A 22,767-nucleotide genomic window follows, 5' to 3' on the forward strand; every position below is an offset into this window, starting at 1 on the left:
TATAAAAGATATTTCAGAGTCAACTGGAAAAATTTGAATATGGAGAAGGTAATAGATGAGATGAAAATTTACTGAGAGGGAAAGGTTGAAATCATTAACAAAAAGTAGCTTCCAAAAACATGTATAGGATAATCATATTTTATATTAAAAATATGTTTTGTGAAAAAAATAGGCACTATAATAGGTACATATCTCTAGGTGTTAATAATGATCTATGGTGAGAATGTGTTTTTTGTTGGCCTATTTTTTTAAGACTTATTTTATTTGAAAGTTAGAGTTACAAAGAGAGGGAGAGACAGATCTTCCATCCATTTGTTCACCCCCACAAATGGCCAAAACGTTCAGGGCTGGTTGAAACCGAAGCCAAGAGCCAGGAGCTTCCTCCAGGTCTCCCATGTGGGTGCAGGGGCTCAGGCATTTGGGTCATCTTGTGCTGCTTTTCCAGGCACATTAGCAGGAAGATGGATTGGAAGTAAAACAGCCAAGACTTGAACCGGTGCCCATTTGGGATGCCAGCATCACAGGCAGCAGCTTTATCAGCTAAGCCACAATACCGGTCCCCATGTTGTCTATATTTATACAGTGCATGTGTCCTGCTTTTATAAGAAACTGTTAAAAATGAAATAACTAGGGCCGGCGCTGTGGCTCAATAGGCTAATCCTCCACCTTGCGGCGCCGGCACACCGGGTTCTAGTCCCGGTTGGGGCGCCGGATTCTGTCCCGGTTGCCCCTCTTCCAGGCCAGCTCTCTGCTATGGCCAGGGAGTGCAGTGGAGGATGGCCCAGGTGCTTGGGCCCTGCACCCCATGGGAGACCAGGAAAAGCACCTGGATCTTGGCTCCTGCCATCGGATCAGCGCGGTGCGCCGGCTGCAGCGGCGGCCATTGGAGGGTGAACCAACGGCAAAGGAAGACCTTTCTCTCTCTGTCTCTCTCTCTGTCCACTCTGCCTGTCAAAAAAAAAAAAAAAAATGAAATAACTAGGAGCTAGTTGTGTTGCAGCACAGCTGGTTAAGCTACTGCTGCTCTGCTGTACGTCCCAGTTGTTCTGCTTCTGATCCAGCTCCCTGCTAATATGCCTGGGAGGGCAGCAGAAGATAGTCCAAGATCTTGGTCCCTGCCACCCATGTGACAGACCAAGATGAAATTCCTGGCTCCTGGCTGTGGCCTGACTGAGCCAGGGCTGTTGCAGCCATTCGGGGAGTGAACCAGCAGATGGAAGTCCCTCTCCATTCTCTCTCCCCATCACTATGCCTTTAAATAAATAAATAAATAAATGTTTTACAAAAGTAGTTACCAACATTTATAATCCAGGAGGTTTCACATAAAAGTAAATATATTGCATATGAAGAGCTGGGTTTCTAAGTTATTTTATTGTTTTACCTTGGGCTGCTTCTACTTCTACCTTGTAGCAATTGCTCTGTCATGGCTGTCTGTACCAGAGGCCCAACTGCTCACTGGAAGTGAATGGTGACTGCTCCTTTATTTGGCATATTCCCTTCAGATTGTCAAGATGTCTACCATCCTTAAGTCTGTGCTCTTCACATATTGCTTATCTACCTGACTCTTGGAGACTTTTGGGTCAGTACTGTCTGATTTGGATCCTTCTTATGGGCTCCCTATCCATAGAGATTGCCATTATTAATCATTAGAAAGAACCAATAAATTGATTTTGAAATGCTACCTGAGAAAAGCACCAATTCCAGTGTGATCTGTGCCTGGGTTTTTTATAAGGCAACCCATTCATGGGAAACCCCAGATGTAATAATCTATTTAGCTACCATGGTTGCATACTGTACATTAGCTAAGCAAAATTTCTCTTTGGTAAATGGAATACAGAAAGTATATTAAATTCACTAACTTCCCCAAGGTTTTTGCGCTTTTTTTGCCATAAGACCTTAATCATAGGAGGCGTTTCAAAATTCTCACTGTGTGTGATTCCCAAGCATGAAGCTCTAAATGCCCTTTGGCTGGTATATTTCTCCCACTGGTTCTGATACAATTTTTAAAGGAGAAAATCTCTTTCATATGCATCTCAGTCCATGGCAGTGTCACCATTGGTTTGAAATCCAGGGAAATACTTTTATCAGCCTGGCACATGCTCCTGCGTTACGGCAGCACACTCAATCCTTATAACAAGAACTGCCCACGTTGCGCTTCGTGTCTAGCTTTTCAAAATGATACTAGGCTTTCTTTCCTGAATCAATTTCCTTTACAGTCTCATATTCCTTTGGTAAAAATTGTTTCAATCTGTCCCATTTTTGAGCCAAATTTCTCAGCTTTTCTTTGAGATCCAAAATTCTCTGTCAGGCCTGGTTTATATGTTAGATCACAGTAGTGTCTCAAAGTAAAACCAGCCTTATTCCAGTTTGTTTCTGGGAATTGACAGGCAACCCTTAACACCATAAGGGACTGGGTTTGAAACCTCCTTGTAAATGTTAAGCAATTGCAAAAATGGCACATTAGGAACATTTGTTCTGAAATTTTCCTTTCATGTCATAGGTTGATTACATATTTTCTTTATCTACTTGTTTTCTTCTTAAATCATGTACTTAACAATGGGCATGAAATTTTCTGGCTTAATCATCAATAGTGTGGCTCTGAATACCTTCATTTCCTAGTGAACACCCTTGAAAATAACTCCAAAATCTCTTGACTGCATAAAAATTCTTTTTATTCCTAAAACTAGTTTCTTTGTCCACATTATGATAATACATTCATACCCTTTCAAATATGGCTTACTTTTAAAGTTTTTCTAAACAATTGGTCGGTTGACTGTGGTTCCAAGTTCCAATGGCCATTTCAGTGTCCTAGCTTTGCCCATATTCTTAGTGTGCTAACATATTCTACTCAAAGGTTTCCATTAGTATCTCAAAAATAGTAGAGTAACTATTCCCCTGGAATGCCACTCTTTGGGGCACCATTGTGTTTCCTGGATAAAACGTGGGAGACCGAATGCTTGCAGTGATCCAGCAGCTCTCCATTCTTCTCTGAATCTAAACAATGCAGCAAAGCAATGTCGTCCAAAAGGCTAAGCACATTTTTTTCTCAGACTCCCAGTTACCTCTATCATTGAGTTAAAAACAAATCTATTGATGTATGAGAAGACTGATTAGGAGCAAGGTCTTCAAGACAGTGGCATTAGACTGAGGGCAGGAATTTATCTTTCTACACTCCTGACTTCCATCTTTGTGGAAGTCTAGTTCAGGAATACTTGAGGATATTCTTGGTTTTATCATTAAAGATCATTCAGGAATTAAGTGCAGAAGGTGAGATGAGCCACGCTGATGAAGAGAGGCTTACAGAGGTCAAGCATTTCACAGAACAAACACAACTGTATGAGGTATCAGCACCACAGGGGTGGTCAACAAGTCATTCTTTCAACAAATAAGTGCCTCTGTATGCCAAGCACTGAGATAGCTACCTTGGGGTGATGGAAGAAGCACCTCCCTAAAAATAAATCTAAACAAATGAAAGGATTCCATACACTTCTCAGCAATAGAAGACATGAACTTACAAAATAATTGATATGAGGGACAGGTGCTATGGTGCAATAGGTTAATCTTCTGCCTGTGGTGCCAGCATCCCATATGGGTGCCAGTTCTAGTCATGACTGCTCCTCTTCCAATCCAGCTCTCTGCTGTAGTCTGGGAAAGCAGTAGAAAATGGCCCAAGTGCTTGGGCCCCTGCACCTACATGGGAGACCTGGAAGAAGCTTCTGACTCCTGGCTTCAGATTATCCCAGCTCTGGCTGTTGTGGCCATTTGGGGAGTAAACCAATGGAAGCAAGACCTTTCTCTCTGTCTCTCCCTCTCACTGTCTGTAACTCTACTTCTCAAATAAATAAATAAAAATTAAAAAAAAAAACAAGCAAACTGATACTAGTAACAATATATATGAATCTCACAAAATTATGAATAGTGAAAAGAAGGTACACCCCCCCAAAAGAGTATATCTTTATTTGATTCTATTTATATAGAATCTGAAAAGTGCAAATTAATAACAGTGATCAAAAGCAGATCAGTGGTTGATTAGAGCAGTGAGGGGCTAGAGAGAGGAAATACAAAGGGGTACAAGTAAACTTTTAGAGGGTGATGCACATGTTCACTTTTTTACAAGTTAACTGATTTTTATTTGAGAGACAGAGACACAGACACAGAGATCTTCCATCACTGCTTCACTCCCTAAGTGCCTGCAACAGCTGAGCTGGGTCAAGCCAAAACGGTCTAGAACTCATTCTGTGTCTCCCATGTGTGGCAGAGACCCAGTACTTGGGCTGTTACCTGCTGCCTCCCTGGGTGTGCAGTAACAGAAAGCGGGAGTCAGGAGCGGGAGCTGGCAATAAACCCAGGCACTCTAATTTGGGATGCAGGCATCTTTACTGCTAAGTTAAACAACCCCATCTCCCCCTGCCATGTTCACTGTCTTGATTGTGGTGATGGTTTTCAGGGCTTTATAGTTCTATCAAAGCTTACTGAATTGTATACTTTAAACATTGTATACCAAAATACCACAAGGAAACTTGTTTTCTGTTTAAAATATGGGAGAAAAAAGAGGGAAGGAGGGAGGGAGGAGTGGAGGGAGGAAGGGAGGAAGGGAGAGAGGGAGAGAGGGAGAGAGGGAGAGAAAGGGAGAGAGGGAGAGAAAGAGAGAGAGAGAGAGAGAGAAAGAATGAATTGCAGACCCTTTCTTGCAATTCTTTCTTGGTCACCGACACCAGATGGTTTCTGATTGTAAGATTCTTTTTTTCAGTACTTTGCTGCATTTTTAACTGCCAGTCTGCTCTACAGATTCAGCTTTCTAGTCTTAGGTAGAGCTGGCCTATAAAATCCTTCACTTCAGCTGGTCCAATCTCCTCTTGAACCTGAAATGCAGCTTGTACTCCCTGTCTCTGCCTCCATTTGCTGAGATGTTTCTTCCATTCTAAATGACCCAAATTTTCTCTCTCCTTCCAGGGCCAATAAGATTTATTTCATAGTCTTTCCTAGCTGTTTGTTCAGAAAAAAAATTTCATACCTTCTTCAAGTTTCTCTAGTATTTATAATCTAAACTGCTCTTTTGGCACCCATTTGCTGCCTTGTATTATTTGCTTTTCATGTGCATATGTCTTACCTTTTCAACTAGATTATGAACTACTTCAGGGCAGGGACTGCTTCATATTTATCTTTGTGTCTCTCCCAAGGCACTTAGTAAGTGCTTAATAAGTGTCAATTTAAACAACCTAATTTTTATAGTCTTTTTCAACACACTTTCTCAGCCATTATCTCATTTGATCATTACATCAACACTATGAGATTGGTGGAACTAGAAATATGCTATTTCCTCCTTTTGACAGATGAGGATCCTGACATCCAAGGTCACAAGGCTTGTTAAGAGACACAGACAGAACAGATAATTGCCTGATCAAATGCAAGGCTTCCCAGCGCTGACTCCTCTAGCTCTACCTTCCCTCTGAGGTGGGCTTCTGCACCCTTCCCCTGCTCACGTCCTCAAGCACTTCGGAGCTGCGTAACCAGAGCTTTGCAGTAGTGCCATACTGGAGAACTTGACAAATCCGGCAGACAGCATTCCAGTACATTTCTGATCAGCTCTGAGTCACCAAAGCTTGCTTGCTATTTTGTTCCAAGTGTCGTTTGTTGGGGACATTACGCCTGATATTTAACGATGCTGCACTACAGAGTTGAGGAAGCATAAATGATTTTTAAAAGCCTTAGGAAATGACAGCACTCTAAGATTAAACATGAAAGGCGGCAGCTGACGAGCTGACCAAGGATGCAAAATGTCTGCACTGGAGCATGCCGTGCCTCTACGCGTTCTAGAATTCTCCAGCTGGTCCTAAAGGGAATGGGCAAACTCTAGCCCTGCGACGCCTTCCCCAACCCACCCTGAGGCTATCAGCTGCTTCTCTGAGGCCGGAGATTGGAAGAACTTGGTGCCGTTTGTTTAGCACCAAATAATATCTTAAAAAAGAGAGTAGATTCCAGTCACCTCTGCAAACAGGGTGGGTTTCAGAAGCAGGCAGAGGTGAATGAAGGAGGAGAGATAAAGAGGAGGCAGAGAAGCTGACAGGAGGAGGCAGAGCCAGCCAGAGCCCGCCGCCAGCCCAGCCGGGCAGGAGCAGGGCGCGAATCGGGCAGAGCTTGGCAGGAAGTGCCCGAGAGCAAAGCCCAGGTGAGGAGACTCTAGGTCTGGGAAGGCTCAGAGGGCCATTGGGTCAGGCTTGGACTCTCTGAGCTGTGACCTTGAACATAACCTTTTTGTACTCTAGTTTTCCTATCTGCAAAATGGGTACGCTAGTGACTTTCTTCGTCTGGACCTGTAATAATTACATGAGGCAAAACCTCGGCCTAGTGCCTGACTCATCCGGCACCCTTAACAAATGCTGGCAGTCATTACCATATTCTCGACGTTTGCCCTTCAACGGGGGATGGGGAAGGTACCGAAAAGACGGCTCCAGGAGGCCTTCGCCGACACCGCCATCTCTCCCAGCTCCTTCCTACAGCTAGGTTGGGGACCAAGGGCGCGCGTCCCGCGAGGGGGCGGGGCCCGCCGTTCCCGCCTCGAGTGTGGCCCCGCCCCCTCGCCTCGCGGCCTCCGCGGCACTCTCCGCCTCTTCTGCCCCCGGCTTTCCCGCGCTGTCCTCCCGGGCCTCGCTTCCCCCGGCCCCTGCGCGGGCCCGACTGAGAGGTTCCGGAGCCAGGCCGCCGGCTGGGTGTGGACGCTGCCGGCCCTTCCGCCCCAGGCCCCTCGGCACTGCCTCGGAAGCCTCGGCTTCCCCAGGGAGTGCAGGTTTGCTTCCGAGGGTCGGCGGGCCGCGCTGCGGGAAGGAGGAGCGCGCTGGGAAGGTCAGTGCGGCCAGCCCCCGGTCTCGGGCCGCGGAGGCCGCCCTCGCCCTTGGGAATCCTTGGCCGCCCAGACAGAAGGGGAATCGGCGCCGGGGAGCCCGTTCTGCATTTTGATTCATCTTGGGCCCTGTAAGGGTCACATCTTGTGAAAATACCTGTAAAATCAATTTAACGTTCAGTGCAGCGTGTAAAGACAGCTCTAAGAATTTAAAAGACGCCTGAGTCAGAACATTTAAATGCTTGGGTCCCTGTAGCAGTGTTTTAACACGTCTGAGTGCAGAGGGTGGAGAATCGAGCCTTGATTGCCGCCACTGTGCACGCCCTGTAACATTTTAAAAGGGTAAAGAAAGCACCCTGAGAAACCCACGTGGGCCCTTCCCTTCCGGAGGGAACAGAGTTGACTTTCTGAAATTTGAGTTGGTCCTCACCACCGCCCGTGAAATTTGCCTACAGAAACTTTTATGTGCGGCCTTAGATCAGCAATAAACAGAATTGTTAAAACACTGGGCTTAACTAAGTAGTGGCTTTTGTTGACATGTCGATTGTGTTAATTCTTAATGTCTCATCCAAAAGCAGGAAGCGTTATCTCAGTTTTGCAGGTGGAAAAAATAGTTTGGCACAAAGAAAGCAGTTTCCCTTAAATTCACACAGAAGCAACGGCCGAGCAGCACATTAAGTCCTAGCATTCTGCCTCCTCAGCTGCGTTCCCCCTGTAGACCGTGCTACAAAACAAATGAGTAGTTACTTTGATGCTACTCATAAAACGGGCGAGTAAACCAAATGTGCTGTGAACGTGAAGTGTTAAATCATAATAACCTTCGATGTCTGCTCAGCTTTGGGAGGTTCAGCTGCCCTCTGGAGTCTGATCCCTTCCGGGAGAGGAGGAGGTGGAGCAAACGCATGGAAAACAATGTCAAGGGGAAAGTGTCTCCGAACTGTGCCATCTTCCCTGCTGCTCTGCGTTGATGTCATTCTTTTCTGGGTACTCCACGTTCTGGCCAAGCGCTCAGCGTCCCCGTCCCAGCCTTGGCCCCCTGAACTCTACCTTTGCGTTGCGTTGTTGGCCCTGACCTCGTTGTCAGCCTGCTTGTCACGCTCTTCCCTCCAGGTGCTCTTTACTAATGCTGCTGTGTGGAAACCAGTGGTTGCTGTTCCAGTGTGGAGTGATTCGTCGCTCCTGAAGGGTGATTCCAGAGTTAATGATCAAACGCTACCAACAGATCTTAGATGAAAGCCCAAGTTAAAGAAGCACAAAAAAGCTATTGTGCCATTTGATAGCTGAGTTATTTGGGGGAAAAAGCGGACTTTGATATTTTTTCCTCTTTCCCTCTTAACTGGAGAGCAGTGGTTCAGTTATAACCTTGACATAATGGGTGGAGTGGGGGAAATCTTCCTGACTAGACCCTAGTGAATTGGAAAGTTTTCTTTCTTTTCCAGAGGCTCTTTTTTGGACAGCTTGGACTAAGTGGAGATTGGTGAGTAGAATGTAAAATATTTGGGCACTTGTGAGTCCATATGTCCAGAAAACTCGTGTAAGAGTTTGGGTCCCAGGATGCGTGACCTCGTCCCTTTCTGTCCTGTGTCTCTGAGGTGCCTTCCTTGCTTGTGGGCGGTGGAAAGTCGAACCCCAGGCTAGTTTCATCTGCAGCAGTCAGCCACTTACTCATCTTTTATCTCCTTTCGCTGGCTCCACAGATAAGAAAATCAAATGGCATCCGGGGATTACTGCTCGCCTGGAGAAGGGGTGGAAATGCTTCACCAAGGTAGTAGCCATTTGCAGGAGGCCTTTTTGTTGTTGAAATCTTTATTTATTTATTTGACAAGCAAAGAGACAGCAGAAAAGAGGAACATGGTGTGGGGGTGTGGAGGTGTCGAAAGCTCCCGTCCACTGGTTCGCTTCCCAAATGCCTGCAAAAGCAAGGCTGGGCCAGGCCAAAGCCAGGAGCCCAGAATTCCATCCAGGTCTCCCTAGGGGTGGCAGGGGCCCAAGTACTTGAGCCATCATCTGCTGCCTTCCCAGGATTTGTTAGCAGGAAACTGGATTGGGGCTCCCAAAGATGGATTAAAAAAAAATCTTTATTTATTTGAAAGGCAGAGTTGCAGAGAGGCATAAAGAGGGGTCTTCACTCCCCTAACAGCCACAGCGGCTGAAGCTGCACTGATCCCACCCCAGGAACCTCCTCTAGGTCTCTAATGCTGGTGCAGAGGCACAAGGACTTGGGCTATCTGCTGTTGCTTTCCCAGGCCATAGCAGAGAGCTGGATCAGAAGAGGAGCAGCCAAGACTCGAACTGGCGCTCATATGGGATGCTGGCACTGCAAGTGGTGGCTTTACCTGGAATACTACAGTGTGGGCCCCCAAAGGTGGATCTTTACAAGAGTTTTATCTCCTTCTTCAAGAACTCTAGTAAGTCTGGAACTGGCATTGTGGCATAGCAGGCTAAGCCTCTGCCTGTGATGTGTTCAAGACCTGGTTCTTCACTTCTGATCCAGCTCCCTGCCAGTGGGCCTGGGAAAACAGTGGAAGATGGTCCCTGCACTCACAAGGGGGACCTGCAAGAAGCCCCTTGGGGCTCCTAGTTTCAGCCAGCTCTAGCTGTTGCGGCCATTTGGGGAGTGAACCAGCAGATGGCAGATCTTTCTGCCTTTCAAATAAATAAATACATCTTAAAAAAAAAAAACTCTAATAATTTTGTGTGAATGAGGCATTTGGTTGCTGTGATGATCCCTACTGTAGGTTCCCTTTTTATCAGTTCTGTTTGTTTAATATATGCCAACTGTATTTCCATTTTCTAAGATCTTAGTTTTATTAGATACTCATTCTTCCTCAATTAATGTCCCTGCATATAACAAAAATACCTGTTCCCTTGAGTATTGTCTCTAGTATATTAGTTTTATTTTTATATATTTATTATATCTTTATTTTCATTTTATTTGAAAGGCAGAGAGAGACAGAGCTTCCATGTATTGGCTTATTTCCCAAATGCCCACATGGTGGGTACTGGGCCAGGCCAAAGCTGGGAGCCAGGAATCCAGTCCAGGTCTCCCACATGAGTGGCAGGTACTCAATCACTTGCCTCATCACTGCTGCCTCCCAGGGTCTGCATTAGCAGGAAGCTGGAGTCAGTAGTGAGAGCCCAGTGGATACCATGCATACGTGGGATGTCAGTGTCTTTTTTTTTTTTAATTGTATAGGTATTTTTGTTTTTTTAAGGATTTATTTTATTTATTTGAATGTCAGAGTTATGGAGAGAAGGAGAAAGAGGTTTTACTGCCATCTTAACAACTGGGCTAAATGCCTGATTTTTTAAGAATCTCATTAGCCGCTTTGTCCCGCGCCTTCTGGCATGCGGCCTTCTGGCTGCCCGCTCTCTGCTTTCTTGCCCATGCTACATTACCTTGGCTGCTCCTAACTTCATACTTGCTCCACTTGGTTCCCGGCCTGCTCTCTGCCTGGTAGAGTATAGGCATTGGGATCATATTAGCATGTGGAAGACACTGTCCAGTTCCTGGGAGAGCACATTTGAAGGGGCACAAATGGATGTGCAAAGACTTCACAGGAGAATACTGGGGTTCTCCCAGGCAGATGCTGATACGGCCTTGGACTAAAACAGCAGCAGAGGAGTTACAGAGCTCCTTGTAGATGCTCCTGGGACAGCGCTGAAAGATGGCCCAAGTCCTTGGGCCTCTGTACACATATGGGGACCCGGATGAAGTTCCTGGCTCCTAGATAAGGCCTGGCCCATCCCCCTGGCCATTGCTGCCATTTGGGAAATGATGGAAGATGGAAGACATCTCTGCCTCTTTCTCTGCCCCTCCCCTCCTCCCGCAGCTCTGCCCTTCAAATAAATAAAATAAATTTTTAAAAAATTTAAAAAAAATTAAAAATCTCATTAGCTTTAGAACTCTTTCCTAATGAAAACGTAGATTTCTTTGGGAAGTGATTATTAAGTTACGCACCATTATATAAAGTAAGAATCAAAACCTTTTTTGCTTTTTGTCCCTGTGGGGGCCGTGCCACGAAGTCTGCAGCAAACAGTTTCCTCCTTGTAACCTGAGTGAAGAGGATCTGTTACAGAACCCACACTTCAGCAGGCTGCTGCTGAGTCTCTCTGAGCGCATGGACGAGAGTGGCTTATGCCTCACCCTGGCAGAGGAGCAGGCTCAGGTAAGGGTCCTGCAAGAAAGACGTGAAGAGGAAGGGGAAATCCTCCTGGGAGAGCTTCCCCCATGGGATCTTTTGGTTTTCCAGGCATGGAAGGAAGTTCGAGTGCATAGGACAACATGGTTGAGGTCAGAAATTCTGCAGAGAATCATTCAGGAGCTGCTTGTGGACTACTATGTAAAGACGCAAGACACAAATTTAACTTCTGAGGACAAAAAGGTGAGGCAGAAGAGATTAGACAAAGGTCAATTACTGGCTAGAGCTTTGTCTGATTATGTGATTTAAGGGAAAAAATTATAGGACATCAAACGAGAAATGGACTGTAGTTGGAGGGGAAGAGTGGGTGTGTTGAAAGGTTTTGAAATAGAAAGATTGACAGGAAAAGTCACTTGCAGACATCTAAAGGGGATGACGTGTTTGAGGACTTTGAAAATGGTTTGTAAGATTGCAAGAGGTAGAATGGGACAAGTTTTACAGTCACCTCTCTGTTTTTTATTCTCTCTCAGTTTCATGAGACCCTTGAACAGCGACTGCTTGTGACTGAACTGACCCGACTCCTAGGTCCCAGCCAGGAGAGAGAGAAACCTCCACTGCTAGGGCTGGAGAAAGCAGACCTTTTGGAACTCATGCCGCCCTCAGAGGTCGGGAGTGGGCCAATGTCGGGACCAAAGAAGTGAAATGGCTTGTTTTCTCCCACATCCTTCAGATATTTTTGCTAAGCTTTATGTGGTTTTCTAAAATATGATATGTGTTCATTGTGATCAAACTAAAAAAAATTACACAGGAGAAAGTGAAAGCTGAAATACAGTTTCTAATAACAGTATTATTATAAATGGCTTGAGATAGATGGTACCCTCCATGGTTGTTTAGAATATAGTCTGTTTCCACGTAATATATTTTGGACTTTTTTTTTTCAAGTCGATACATAAATGTAGTGGTGGGGGTTGTGGCATAGCAGTTTGAGCTCCTGCATCCCACATTGGAGTGCCTGGTTTTTTGGTTCAATTTCTTGCTGGTGGGCCTGGGAGGCAGCAGACGATACTCTGAGTGCTTGGGCTCCTGGCTCCTGGCTTTGGCCTGGCCCAGCCCTGGCTGCTGCACACATGTGGAGAGTGAACCAGAAGATGGAAGTTCTCTCTCTGTCTCTCCCTCTTTCTGTCACTGCCTTTCAAATAAATAAATATTTTTAACAAATAAATGTAAGTAAGATGATACTTCTGATAGCAGTCTTAGCATACTGTCTGCACACACAGCGCTCAGTGTTCTCACTGAGTCATCAGTTTAAATCACTGCTGGATTCCATTGTTTTGAAGTAGCATAATTTGCTGGTCTTTAGTGATAGATATTAAGGTTGTGACCATATTTTTGCTATTGGAAACCACACTGAGATGAACATGCTAGTTCTTAGATGTCTTGCTTTGTATGATCATTTCCCTGGCATTGGCGCTAAAAGGGAGACCACTGGGTCAAAGCATACACACGTGGAATGTGTCTGTACATTTCCAGACTGCTTCCCCAGCTCCCAGCGTGCCACCTTTTTCACCTGCATGAGATCTTGATCATTTTCTTTAAAGATTTATTTATTTATGTATTTGAAAGACAGAGTTACAGAGAGGCAGAGAGAGAGAGAGAGAGAGAGGGGTCTTCTACTCACTGGTTCACTCCCCAAATGGCCGCAATGGCTGGAGCTGTGCCGATCTGAAGCCAGGAGCCAGGAGCTTCTTCCAGGTCTCCGAGGCAGGTGCAGAGGCCCAAGGACTTGGGCCATCCTCCACCGCTTTCCCAGGCCATAGCAGAGAGCTGGATAAGAAGTGGAGCAGCCGGGATACAAATTGGCAGCCATATGGTATGCATGGCACTGCAGGCGGCTGTTCCACCTGCTACGCCACGGTGCCAGCCCCGATCATTTTTAAAAAATTATATTTATTAGATGGGGCTGGTGCTGTGGTGTAGTGGATAAAGCTGCTGCCTGCAGTGCTGGCCTCCCATATGGGCTCTGATTCAAGTCATGGCTGCTCCACTTCTGATCCAGCTCTCAGCTAAGGCCTAGGAAAGCAGTTTTAAAAGATGGCCCAATTCCTTGGGCCTTTGTACCTGCATGGGAGACCTGGAAGAAGTTCCTGGCTCCTGGCTTTGGATCAGTGCAGCTCCAGCTATTACGGCCAACTGGGGAGTGAACCAGCAGATGGAGGACATCTCTCTCTCTCTCTCTCTGCCTCTCCTTTCTCTGTAACTCTGACTTTCAAATAAATAAATAAATCTTAAAAAAGTTATATTTATTAGATGGACAGATGGAGCTTCCATCTACTGGTTCACTCTCCAAGTGTCTGTAATGGCCAGGGCCAGGCTGGGTCAATCCTGGGAGCTGGGAACTCAATCCAGGTCTCCCATATGGGTGACAGGAATGCAACTACTCGAGCCATCACTTCTGCATCCCTGGATCTCTATTACTGGAAAGCTGGAGGTGGAGCTGAAGGTGGCTTGTATATAGGCACTTTGATATTGGACACGGGCATCTTTTTTTTTTTTTTTTTTTTTTTTTTGACAGGCAGAGTGGACAGTGAGAGAGAGAGACAGAGAGAAAGGTCTTACTTTGCCGTTGGTTCACCCTCCAATAGCTGCCACGGCCGGTGCGCTGCAGTGGGCGCACCGCGCTGATCCAATGGCAGGAGCCAGGTACTTATCCTGGTCTCCCATGGGGTGCAGGGCCCAAGCACTTGGGCCATCCTCCACTGCACTCCCGGGCCACAGCATAGAGCTGGCCTGGAAGAGGGGCAACCGGGACAGAATCCGGTGCCCCGACCGGGGCTAGAACCCGGTGTGCTGGCGCCGCAAGGTGGAGGATTAGCCTAGTGAGCCGCGGTGCTGGCTTAGACACAGGCATCTTAACTGGTAGGCCAGATGCCTGCCCCTAGTTAGCCAAGTTATTCTTTGCTAATTAAGTAGGTTAACAGTGAATCTCCCTGGTGTCTCTTGATGCATTTTCTTTGTTATTACAAATGTCATTATCATGTATTCACTGGCTGGGTCTTCCTAGTTCTTTTTTTTTTTTTTTTTTTTTTTAAAGATTTATTTTATTTATGTGAAAGAGTTACAGAGATAGGAGGAGAAACAGAGAGAGAGAGGTCTTCCATCCACTGGTTCACTCCCCAAATGGCCTCAACAGCTGGAGCTGAGCTGATCCAAAGCCAGTTGAACCAGTGCTAGGATGCCGGCGCTGCAGGCCAAGGCTTTAATCTGCTGTGCCACAGTGCCAGCCCCTATTTTCCTTGTTCTAACAGTCTATTTGTATCTCTATCGTGGTCCTGTGGCTGTAGGATTTTGTGTGGATGAGAGCCCGGCTCCAGCTAGAAGTGGAAGAGCAGCTCAAAAAGAAATGTTTCACTCTGCTTTGCTACCATGATCCCAATTCAGGTGAGTGTTGACTCCCTGTGCTCTGCTCACAGCTGGACTTCAGGGTTCCTGGTCTGCTCTTTTGCGACTGATGTATTGGATTTGAGATTTGGGACAGAAGCATACATGCACCAGGTTCTTGGCTGTTTGTTTCCTTGCTAGTGCAATAAAAGACTTTGGTGAGGACTCTGTTAGCGAGCTGGAGTGTCTGCCTGTGCTGAGAGGGCTGAGTTCTCAGGAGGACCAGAGTGGCAAAGGGAGGATCATAGGTGTTCCTCTTTATTTCTACGGCTTAAGAATTAAGGCACAAAACTGGAATCAAAAGTAAGAGTGAGAGAACTTAACTATGAGAGCTGGATGGGTTTTAGTGGCATCAGAAGCAAACCTGGAATGAAACAGAATTTGCAGGCTTGATGTGGGCTAGGGGCACCGAGAACTGGCCTTGGAAGAGCAGTAGCGAGCAGGGTTTCCAGTCTTGTCCTCTGCCTCCTTGCCCAGATGCCGACAGTGAAACCCTGAAGGCAGCAAAGGTGTGGAAACTGGCAGAGGTCCTGGTGGGCGAGAAGCAGCAGTGCCAGGACGCCAAGCGCCAGCAGCAGGAGCAGATGGTGCTGCTGGAGAGGAAGAGCGCCACCTACTCCCAGGTGTGCTGGGGCGGTGGGCAGCCCCCCTCGCCTTCACCCTGGCCCAGGTGCACCTCTGAGGAAGCCAGGGGTGCTCGTCCACCCTCCTGTCTGCCCTCTTCCTCTTTGTTTATGGCCTCTCCCTCCTCGGGGCTCAGGTGCTTCTCCGCTGCCTGGCCTTACTGCAAAGGCTCCTTCAGGAGCACCGGCTGAAGACTCAGTCTGAGCTGGACCGTATCAACGCTCAGTACCTGGAAATCAAGTGCAGTGCCATGATCCTCAAGTTGAGGTGAGCGGGGACCCGTGTGGCCCTGATTCTCCCTCACACACCACCCGCTCCTGCCCCTCACCCTTGGGCCATCCTCCCTCTTCCCTTTCCATGCCTAGCATCTTGTGGGTATCCAGTCCATGTCACACAGCCGTGTTAGCCTTTAGATGACCCAAAGGCTGTCAGCATTCTTAAGGTTGGCCTTTTACAGGCTTCTGACATAGGTGCTGTCCTGGGAGTTCAGTGGCCCAGGGATCAGAGTGACCTTGTTTACTCCATTGGTGCCTAACCCAGCTCTGACCCTGGGCAGGCACGGTGTCCCTTCCTAACTGCTACCACCAGTGATCTCCTGCATGACATTTCTTTCTGCCCGCTACCAGGATGGAGGAACTAAAGATTCTGTCTGACACGTACACTGCTGAGAAAGTGGAAGTTCATCGTCTCATTAGGTGAGAGCCCCCAAAACTCCCGGTACAGCTGTTCATAGCTGCTGCCTGCATGCTCCAGGCCTGTTCATTTTAATGTATTCCCATCTGAAGAGCAAAACCTTCATATGGAACCCTCTCTGCCTGGGCTCGCAGGGACCGCCTGGAGGGAGCCATCCGCCTACAGGAGCAGGACATGGAGAGGTCGCAGCAGGTTTTGAACACCTATGAGGTGCTTGGGGAGGAGTTTGACAGGCTGGTTAAAGAGTACACCCAACTCAAGCAGGCCACCGAGAACAAGCGCTGGGCCCTCCAGGAGTTCAACAAGGCCTACCGCTGAGTGTGCCAGGGCCAGCAAGCACGGCTCCTGCATAGCCACGGCTCCTTCCTGCTGAAAGGAGCACCTCCCCCAGGGACTGCCTCACTACAAGGGAGTGGGGGGGCACCCCCTAAAAACTTAGGCACCCTCCTGGTTTCTCTTCCTCGCTTATGATGACTGAGCCCTTTCTGAAAAATTTAGCAAGCAGATTGATTCATTTTATGCATAGCTGTTTGTCAGTGTCAGCCCTGTACTGTATTTGATTATTTTCTAAGTAAAATGATATTACTATGTCTCAGGATTTTAGTCATTTTCCTTGGGCAAAGATGGGAAAAGAAGATCCAAGGCTATGTGAGTTAGGAGGGAGGACTGAGAAGACAAATCTAAACAGAGACAGAGGGGCAGACATTGTGGCACAGTGGTTAAGCTGCTGCTTCAGACAAACCCATGGCAGAATGCCTGGGTTGGAGTCCCAGGTCTGTTTCTGATCAGTTTTCTTCTAACACACACCCTGGGGGGCAGCAGGTGATGGCTCAAGTTCTCGGTTCCATGCCATTATGTGGGAGACCTCAGTGGAGTTCAGAGCTCCTTGCTTCAGCCTGACCTGGCCATGTGTGTGATGTTTGGAGAGTGAGCCAGTGGATGGAAGATCTCTTTGTTTCTCTCTCTCTCTCTCTCTCTCTCTCTCTCTCTCTCTCTCTCTCTCTCTCTGTCTCTCTCTCTCTTTCTCTCTGATGCTCTATTTTTCAAATAATAAATAAATAAAATTCAAAACAAATAGAGAAATGTCTGTCATGCATATGCACAGGGTGGGAGGTAGCAGTGTCAGCCTGTGGCATCAAATCTGAGAGGCTTCATGCTGGGAGAGAAGTGGATTAAACCTGGCTTGTTCTTGAAGAACGATAGGGTGCTGGGTGCTCAGGCAAGTGGGGATCAGTGGGGCAGTTATACAGGCATGCAGCTCTGTACAGGAAAGGTCGTGACCCACTTGTGCTCCTGGTTCCCACTTCAAAAAAGAAAGAGAGAAAGAGAGAAAGAGAGAGAGAGAGAGAGAGAGAGAGAGAGAAAGAAAGAAAGAAAGAAAGGAAAGAAAGAAAGAAAGAAAGAAAGAAAGAAAGAAAGAAAGAAAGAAAGAAAGAAAGAAAGAAAGAAAGAAAGAAAGAAAGTTAGTTAGCTGGAGGTGGGAGGAGACCACCCCGAGGAACCAAGTTCCACAGTCTTCCTAGCAGGGCCCTGTCTGTTGTTGAATCAGGGCCTGAGAACGGAAGCAGAGGGTCCCCACGCTTACTTGGAAAAGCTTACTTGGCAACTCAGATCACTTTCCAGGGAGACTCAGGTTACTCTTCTGAAAAGGTTAAACAATGGTCTCACTTGCATTGACTTGAAAAAAAAATTAAGGTCTTGGATTCAACATTAACTTTTTCTGTAAGTGGTGCTTACTGTCATTTTTCCATAAGCAAATATTGAACTGATACAAACTGGACAGATAGCAAAGTGATTGATTGAAAAACTCAGCAATAGTCAATAATGCTCAGTTCAATAGTCTTTCCCCTCCTGATTTTTTGGGGAAAAGTTTTCAAACCTATAAAATTAAAGAAAAATAGGATGCGAACCAGTACACTCTTACACCAGATTTAATGATTGCTAACATTTTGCCTTTCTTTTTCCCTCATTGTCTTATTTCCTTCCTCTCCTCTCTCCCCTTCTGTCTATACAGATTTAGACACGGATACATAAACTTTTTTCTGAATCATTTTATTGTAAATAGTTTATCATGACACTTCATTCCTTAAATATTTTAGGAGGCAACTCCTAAAAATAAGGGCATGTCTCTACATAACTAACAAGATAATTATACCGGCCGGTGCCATGCCTCACTTGGCTAATCCTCCGCCTGCGGCGCCGGCACCCTGGGTTCTAGTCCCGGTTGGGGCACCGGGTACTAGTCCCTGTTGCTCCTCTTCCAGTCCAGCTCTCTGCTGTGGCCCGGCAGGGCAGCAGAGGATGGCCCAAGTGCTTGGGTCCCTGCACCCGCATGGGAGACCGGGAGGAAGTACCCGGCTCCTGGCTTCGGATCGGCGCAGCGTGCCGGCCGTAGCGGCCATTAGGGGAGTGAACCAACGGAAGGAAGACCTTTCTCTCTGTCTCTCTCTTTCACTGTCTAACTCTGCCTGTCAAAACACACACAGACACACACACACACACAAAAAAAATAATTATACCTAAAACAATAATTCTATAAAATCTGTCCCGTTCACATTCAAATTTCCCTATTTTTTTTTTCCTGATTTAGTGCTTAGTAGTTTCATGACAAATTTAGATGTTGGATTTCTTTTTTAAAAAAGATTTATTTATTTTTATTTGAGAAGCAGTGTTACAGAGAGGCAGAGGCAGAAAGAGAGAGAGAGAGGTCTTCCATCTGCTAGCTCACTCCCCAATTGCCCGCAATATCTGGAGGTGCGTTGATCCGAAGCCAGGAGCCAGGAGCTTCTTCTGGATCTCCCATGTAGGTGCAAGGGCCCAAGGAATTGGGGCATCTTCCACTGCTTTCCCAGGCCATAGCAGAGAGCTGGATCAGAAGTGGAGTAACTGGGACTTGAACCAGTGCCCATATGGGATGCCAGCACTGTAACTGCAGCTTTACCTCCTACTGCACAGTGCCAGCCCCTAGATTTCTTTTAAAATGAGATATTTACCTCACTTTTAAAAAAAGATTTATTTATTTATTTGAAAAAGTTCCTTACACAGAGAGAAGGAAAGGCAGAGAGAGAGAATCTTCCATCTGCTGGTTCACTCCCCAGTTGGCTGCAATGGCTAGAGCTGTGCCAATCCAAAGGCAGGAGCCAGGAGCTTCTTCCGGGTCTCCCATGTGGGTGCAAGGGCCCAAGGACTTGGGCCGTCTTCTACTGCTTTCCCGGAGCTGGATCGGAAGAGAAGCAGCCATGACTTGAACCGTCGCCCATATGGGATGTTGGCACTGCTGGCGGCGGCTTTACCCGCTATACCACTGCAGCAGCCCTTACCTCACTTTTTTAAAAAAAGAAATTGACTTTCTGAAAAATCAAGATCAATTGCCTTGTAGAATGTTCCGTTGTCTAATTATTTCCTTGTGGTGTTTATTCATTTATTAGGTTTTATTTATTTATTTTTGTTTTTTTCGTTGGCAGAGAGAGAAAGAGAGACAAAGAGAAATCTTCCATCCACTAGTTCACTCTCCAAATGCCCAGGCTAAGCCAGGTGGAAGCCAGGAGCCTGGAATTGAATCTAGGTAGCTTATGTGGGTAGCAGGAGCCCATCTACTTGGGCTATCAGCTGTTAACGCCCTCCCTCCCCCTGCCAGGGTGCAGATTAGCAGGAATGCTGAATTAGAAGCAGAGTTGGGACTCAAACCCAAGCGTTCTTTTATGGGCTACAGGTATCCCCAAGTGACATCTTAACCACTGCCAAACTCCTGCCATCTCCTTGTGGTTTTTAACTTGTTCCTCTGCTGTTCTGTCCAGTACAGTAGCCGCAAGCCACATGTTTTTATTTAATTTCAACTTTAATTAAAACAAGTTTTCAGTAGCTTGGGATTACTGTATGGAACAATGCAGACATGGGACATTTACATCCTTGCAGGACATTGATGGACAGTGCGGTTAGCCTGTATTTCCTGCAAGTAGCAGTAAGTCTGTATGCTTGATGAGATTCAGCTTGAGCATTTTAGCAAAGAATAATAGATGACATTACATACTTCACATTACATCACACTGCAGCCACATCAGGTCAGAATGTCTATTAATTATGCTGTGTTTGACTGCTTGGTTATAGTAGTAACTGCCAGATTCTACCTAGTGGTATCTCTCTGGTGTATAAAAAGGTATGTTTCTCTTTGTAGTATCTGTAAAAGGGACATTTAAAAAAAATCTCAAAATAATTCTTCCTGAAATTTATTTATTTATTGTAGCATTTGGCTTCCTCATTTAATTAGATACTCATCCTGAACCATATTAGGTTTTTGTATTGAAATAATAGAGGTGGCTGGCACCACAGCTCACTAGGCTAATCCTCTGCGTGCGGCGCCGGCACCCTGGGTTCTAGTCCCGGTTGGGGCACTGGATTCTGGCCCAGTTGCTCCTCTTCTAGTCCAGCTCTGCTGTGGCCCAGGAAGACAGTGGAGGATGGCCCAGGTGCTTGGGCCCTATACCCACATGGGAGACCAGGAGGAAGCACCTGGCTCCTGGCTTCGGATCTGTGCAGCACGCCAGCCGTAGTGGCCATTTGGGGGGCGAACCAACGGAAGGAAGACCTTTCTCTCTGTCTCTCTCTAACTCTGCCTATCAAAAAAAAAAATGATTTTAAAAAAGAAAAAAAAGATAAAGTAACAGGAAGTGTAAATAAATGTAGTTGCCAACCAAGAGAAGTGAGTCAGGATTACAAAGTCATGGCTAAGTAAGGAAGGCAGATTTGGTTTAGGCTTGGTAGAGGTAAGTTTAGGACGGAATTCTGGAATAAGCAAGAAAGATAGAGGAAGGAGCACTGTGTGAAGGCACAGAGTATAGAATGAGTAAATTATGTGCTTGGACAACAAGAACTTTCATCAAAGAGATTAAAATTTGAGCAAAACATCCCATGGCTCAATCAAGACTCTGAAGAACTACAGTTTAGAGGCAAAGTGACAGAGATGCTCCATCTGCTGGCTCACTATCCAAATGGTCACAACAACAGGGGCTGGGTAAGGCCAGGGGCCCAGAACTCAATTCAGGTCTCCTACATGGGTGGCAGAGGCCCATGAATTTGGCCCATCCTCTACTACTTTCCCAGGCATATTTTCAGGGAGCTGGATTGGATGCCAGGACTTGAACCACTGCTCTGATAAGGGATGCTGGCATTTTAAGTGGCAGCTTAACTGCTATGCCACACTGCCAGCCCCCAAACTACTTTCAAAAAGTCTGTATTGGCTTAAAAACAGAAAGGTGTTTGTAAAAAAAATTGAAACAGAAGTATATACAGTAAAAAGTAAGAGATTAAACCACATACCTCCTGACACTCAACCCCCCCAACCCATTACCCCATTTCCCTCCCCAGAGTTACTAGAATAATTTGGAGCGTATGGTGCCAGATCTTTTTCTATAAATATGCAAACATGTACGTAAATATTAGCTAATATTCAGTCTGACTGTATCATAATTTAACCATTCTCTTCATGTTAGCTATTTAGATTTCCAATTTGCTCCATTACAAAAACGCTTCATTGAGTATCATTGCACATATATCTTGCTCAAGTGCCTTTGCTTATTGCTGATATTAGGGTAAATCAGTATATTAATCCAGTATATTAGTTATTTCATGGAAAACAAATTAATTACTGTGCTTAGGTTTGCAGTTTGGCAGAAAAAGTCTTTCAAAACAGTTCCAGGAAGGGGGGTATTAGACTCAGTGGAAAAGAAACCACTTGGGACACTTGCATCCTGCATCACAATCCCAGGTTTGAGTCCTGACTCCACTTCCAATTCTAGCTTCCTGCTAAAGTGCACCCTGGGAGGCAGCAGGTAATGGCTCAAGTACTTGCGTCCCTGCCACCCGTGTGGGACACCTGCATTGAATTCTGTGCTCTTGGCTTTGGTCTGGCTCTTATGAGCATTTGGGGAGTGAACCAGTGGATGGAGGATCTCTCTTGTCTCTCTTGCCTTTCAAATAAAATGAAAAATAAATAAATAAAAATTTGGGCAAATCATTCAAAACAAAACACGAGTTTCACGATGGAGGGAGAGGGAGAGAACTGGTGCCCAGTGGCTCCCGAAGGGAGCAGGAGGGCGTTGTGTCTCAGTCCTTCTGTTCTTCGCACTGACTGGAGGTGAGTGTTGCCAGAGCTGCCCTTCACCTTGTACAGGCTGGCAGGGGACTTGGACAGCAGGTGAGAGGCTAACAGGGACAGCTGAGAGTTAGTGTCATGGGCCTCAGCTGCCCTCTGTCCCTCACAATTTCAGAAAAGATTTACATGGACCGCCTCATTCATTCTTTCCATCATACCCCTCTTCGCTGGCCTCTCACCACACCTGCTAAGTTGACTTGATTCTGCCTGATAGTGGGAGGAAAAGAAATCACCGTGAGAATTTGAAATAGGATTGCTCTGGGTAAGGACACTCTGGGGCTCTTGGGCAAGTAGTACCCTCAGTATTCTTAGGAAAAGGTGAATATGGGTGTGTCCTGTGAGCCATCCTGTATTTCAGCCAGCTAACCACAAACAAGGAAACCCAGCGCCCCCTAGAGGCCACCGTGGTCATCTCCCAAGGAGAGAGAAATCCCAGGGTCTGCCCCTCACCAGGTGAGGAATCTAATTCCCTGTCTTGAAGAACTTGGGCTAGGTTTTGTTGAATGATCTAACAGATTTCCTTATACCTTGAGACAGTGAAAATATAAATAAACTAGATTAGCAATCCTAGAAATAATTTACCCTAAAAGGTGGTTTATAGTTGAGGCCCAGCTAAGGGGGCTAAGGTCTGGTCTTAAGAAAATACAACTCGGCCGGCGCCGCGGCTCAGTAGGCTAATCCTCCGCCTAGCGGCGCCGGCACACCGGGTTCTAGTCCCGGTCGGGGCGCCGGATTCTGTCCCGGTTGCCCCTCTTCCAGGCCAGCCCTCTGCTGTGGCCAGGGAGTGCAGTGGAGGATGGCCCAGGTGCTTGGGCCCTGCACCCCATGAGAGACCAGGAAAAGCACCTGGCTCCTGGCTCCTGCCATCGGATCAGCGC

The 22,767-nt window shown here is 46.5% G+C and overlaps 1 protein-coding gene and 1 long non-coding RNA gene across 14 annotated transcripts in view; one reads left to right on the forward strand and one right to left on the reverse strand.

Moving 5' to 3' along the window:
* Positions 1–6,529, reverse strand: part of LOC149123030 (uncharacterized) — a 15,194-nt gene extending 8,665 nt beyond the window's left edge. For both annotated transcript variants that reach the window (XR_016217962.1, XR_016217961.1), the window contains exon 1: positions 6,395–6,529. This is a non-coding gene — a long non-coding RNA (uncharacterized LOC149123030). The remainder of the gene's footprint in view (positions 1–6,394) is intronic.
* Positions 6,029–16,336, forward strand: HAUS4 (HAUS augmin like complex subunit 4). 12 transcript variants are annotated; one of them, XM_089309928.1, is made up of 12 exons: positions 6,035–6,169; positions 7,952–8,027; positions 8,281–8,318; positions 8,539–8,606; positions 10,868–11,010; positions 11,095–11,226; positions 11,514–11,648; positions 14,325–14,421; positions 14,899–15,044; positions 15,182–15,312; positions 15,672–15,740; positions 15,873–16,336. In XM_089309928.1, the coding sequence occupies exons 4-12, from the start codon at positions 8,552–8,554 to the stop codon at positions 16,054–16,056; spliced, it is 1,092 nt and encodes a 363-aa protein (XP_089166054.1). In that variant the 5' UTR covers positions 6,035–6,169; positions 7,952–8,027; positions 8,281–8,318; positions 8,539–8,551; the 3' UTR covers positions 16,057–16,336. The 12 variants fall into 12 exon arrangements, with proteins under 12 accessions (XP_089166053.1, XP_089166054.1, XP_089166044.1 ...); XM_089309921.1 differs by lacking the exons at positions 6,035–6,169; positions 7,952–8,027 and adding exons at positions 6,639–6,843; positions 9,088–9,249 and having other exon boundaries at positions 15,831–16,336; XM_089309923.1 differs by lacking the exons at positions 6,035–6,169; positions 7,952–8,027 and adding exons at positions 6,639–6,843; positions 9,088–9,249.
* The last annotated feature ends 6,431 nt before the right edge of the window (positions 16,337–22,767 follow it).

This window comes from Oryctolagus cuniculus, chromosome 12 (assembly GCF_051225735.1).
Source record: "Oryctolagus cuniculus isolate XC-2025 breed Fujian yellow rabbit chromosome 12, ASM5122573v1, whole genome shotgun sequence".
Taxonomy (NCBI): domain Eukaryota; kingdom Metazoa; phylum Chordata; class Mammalia; order Lagomorpha; family Leporidae; genus Oryctolagus; species Oryctolagus cuniculus.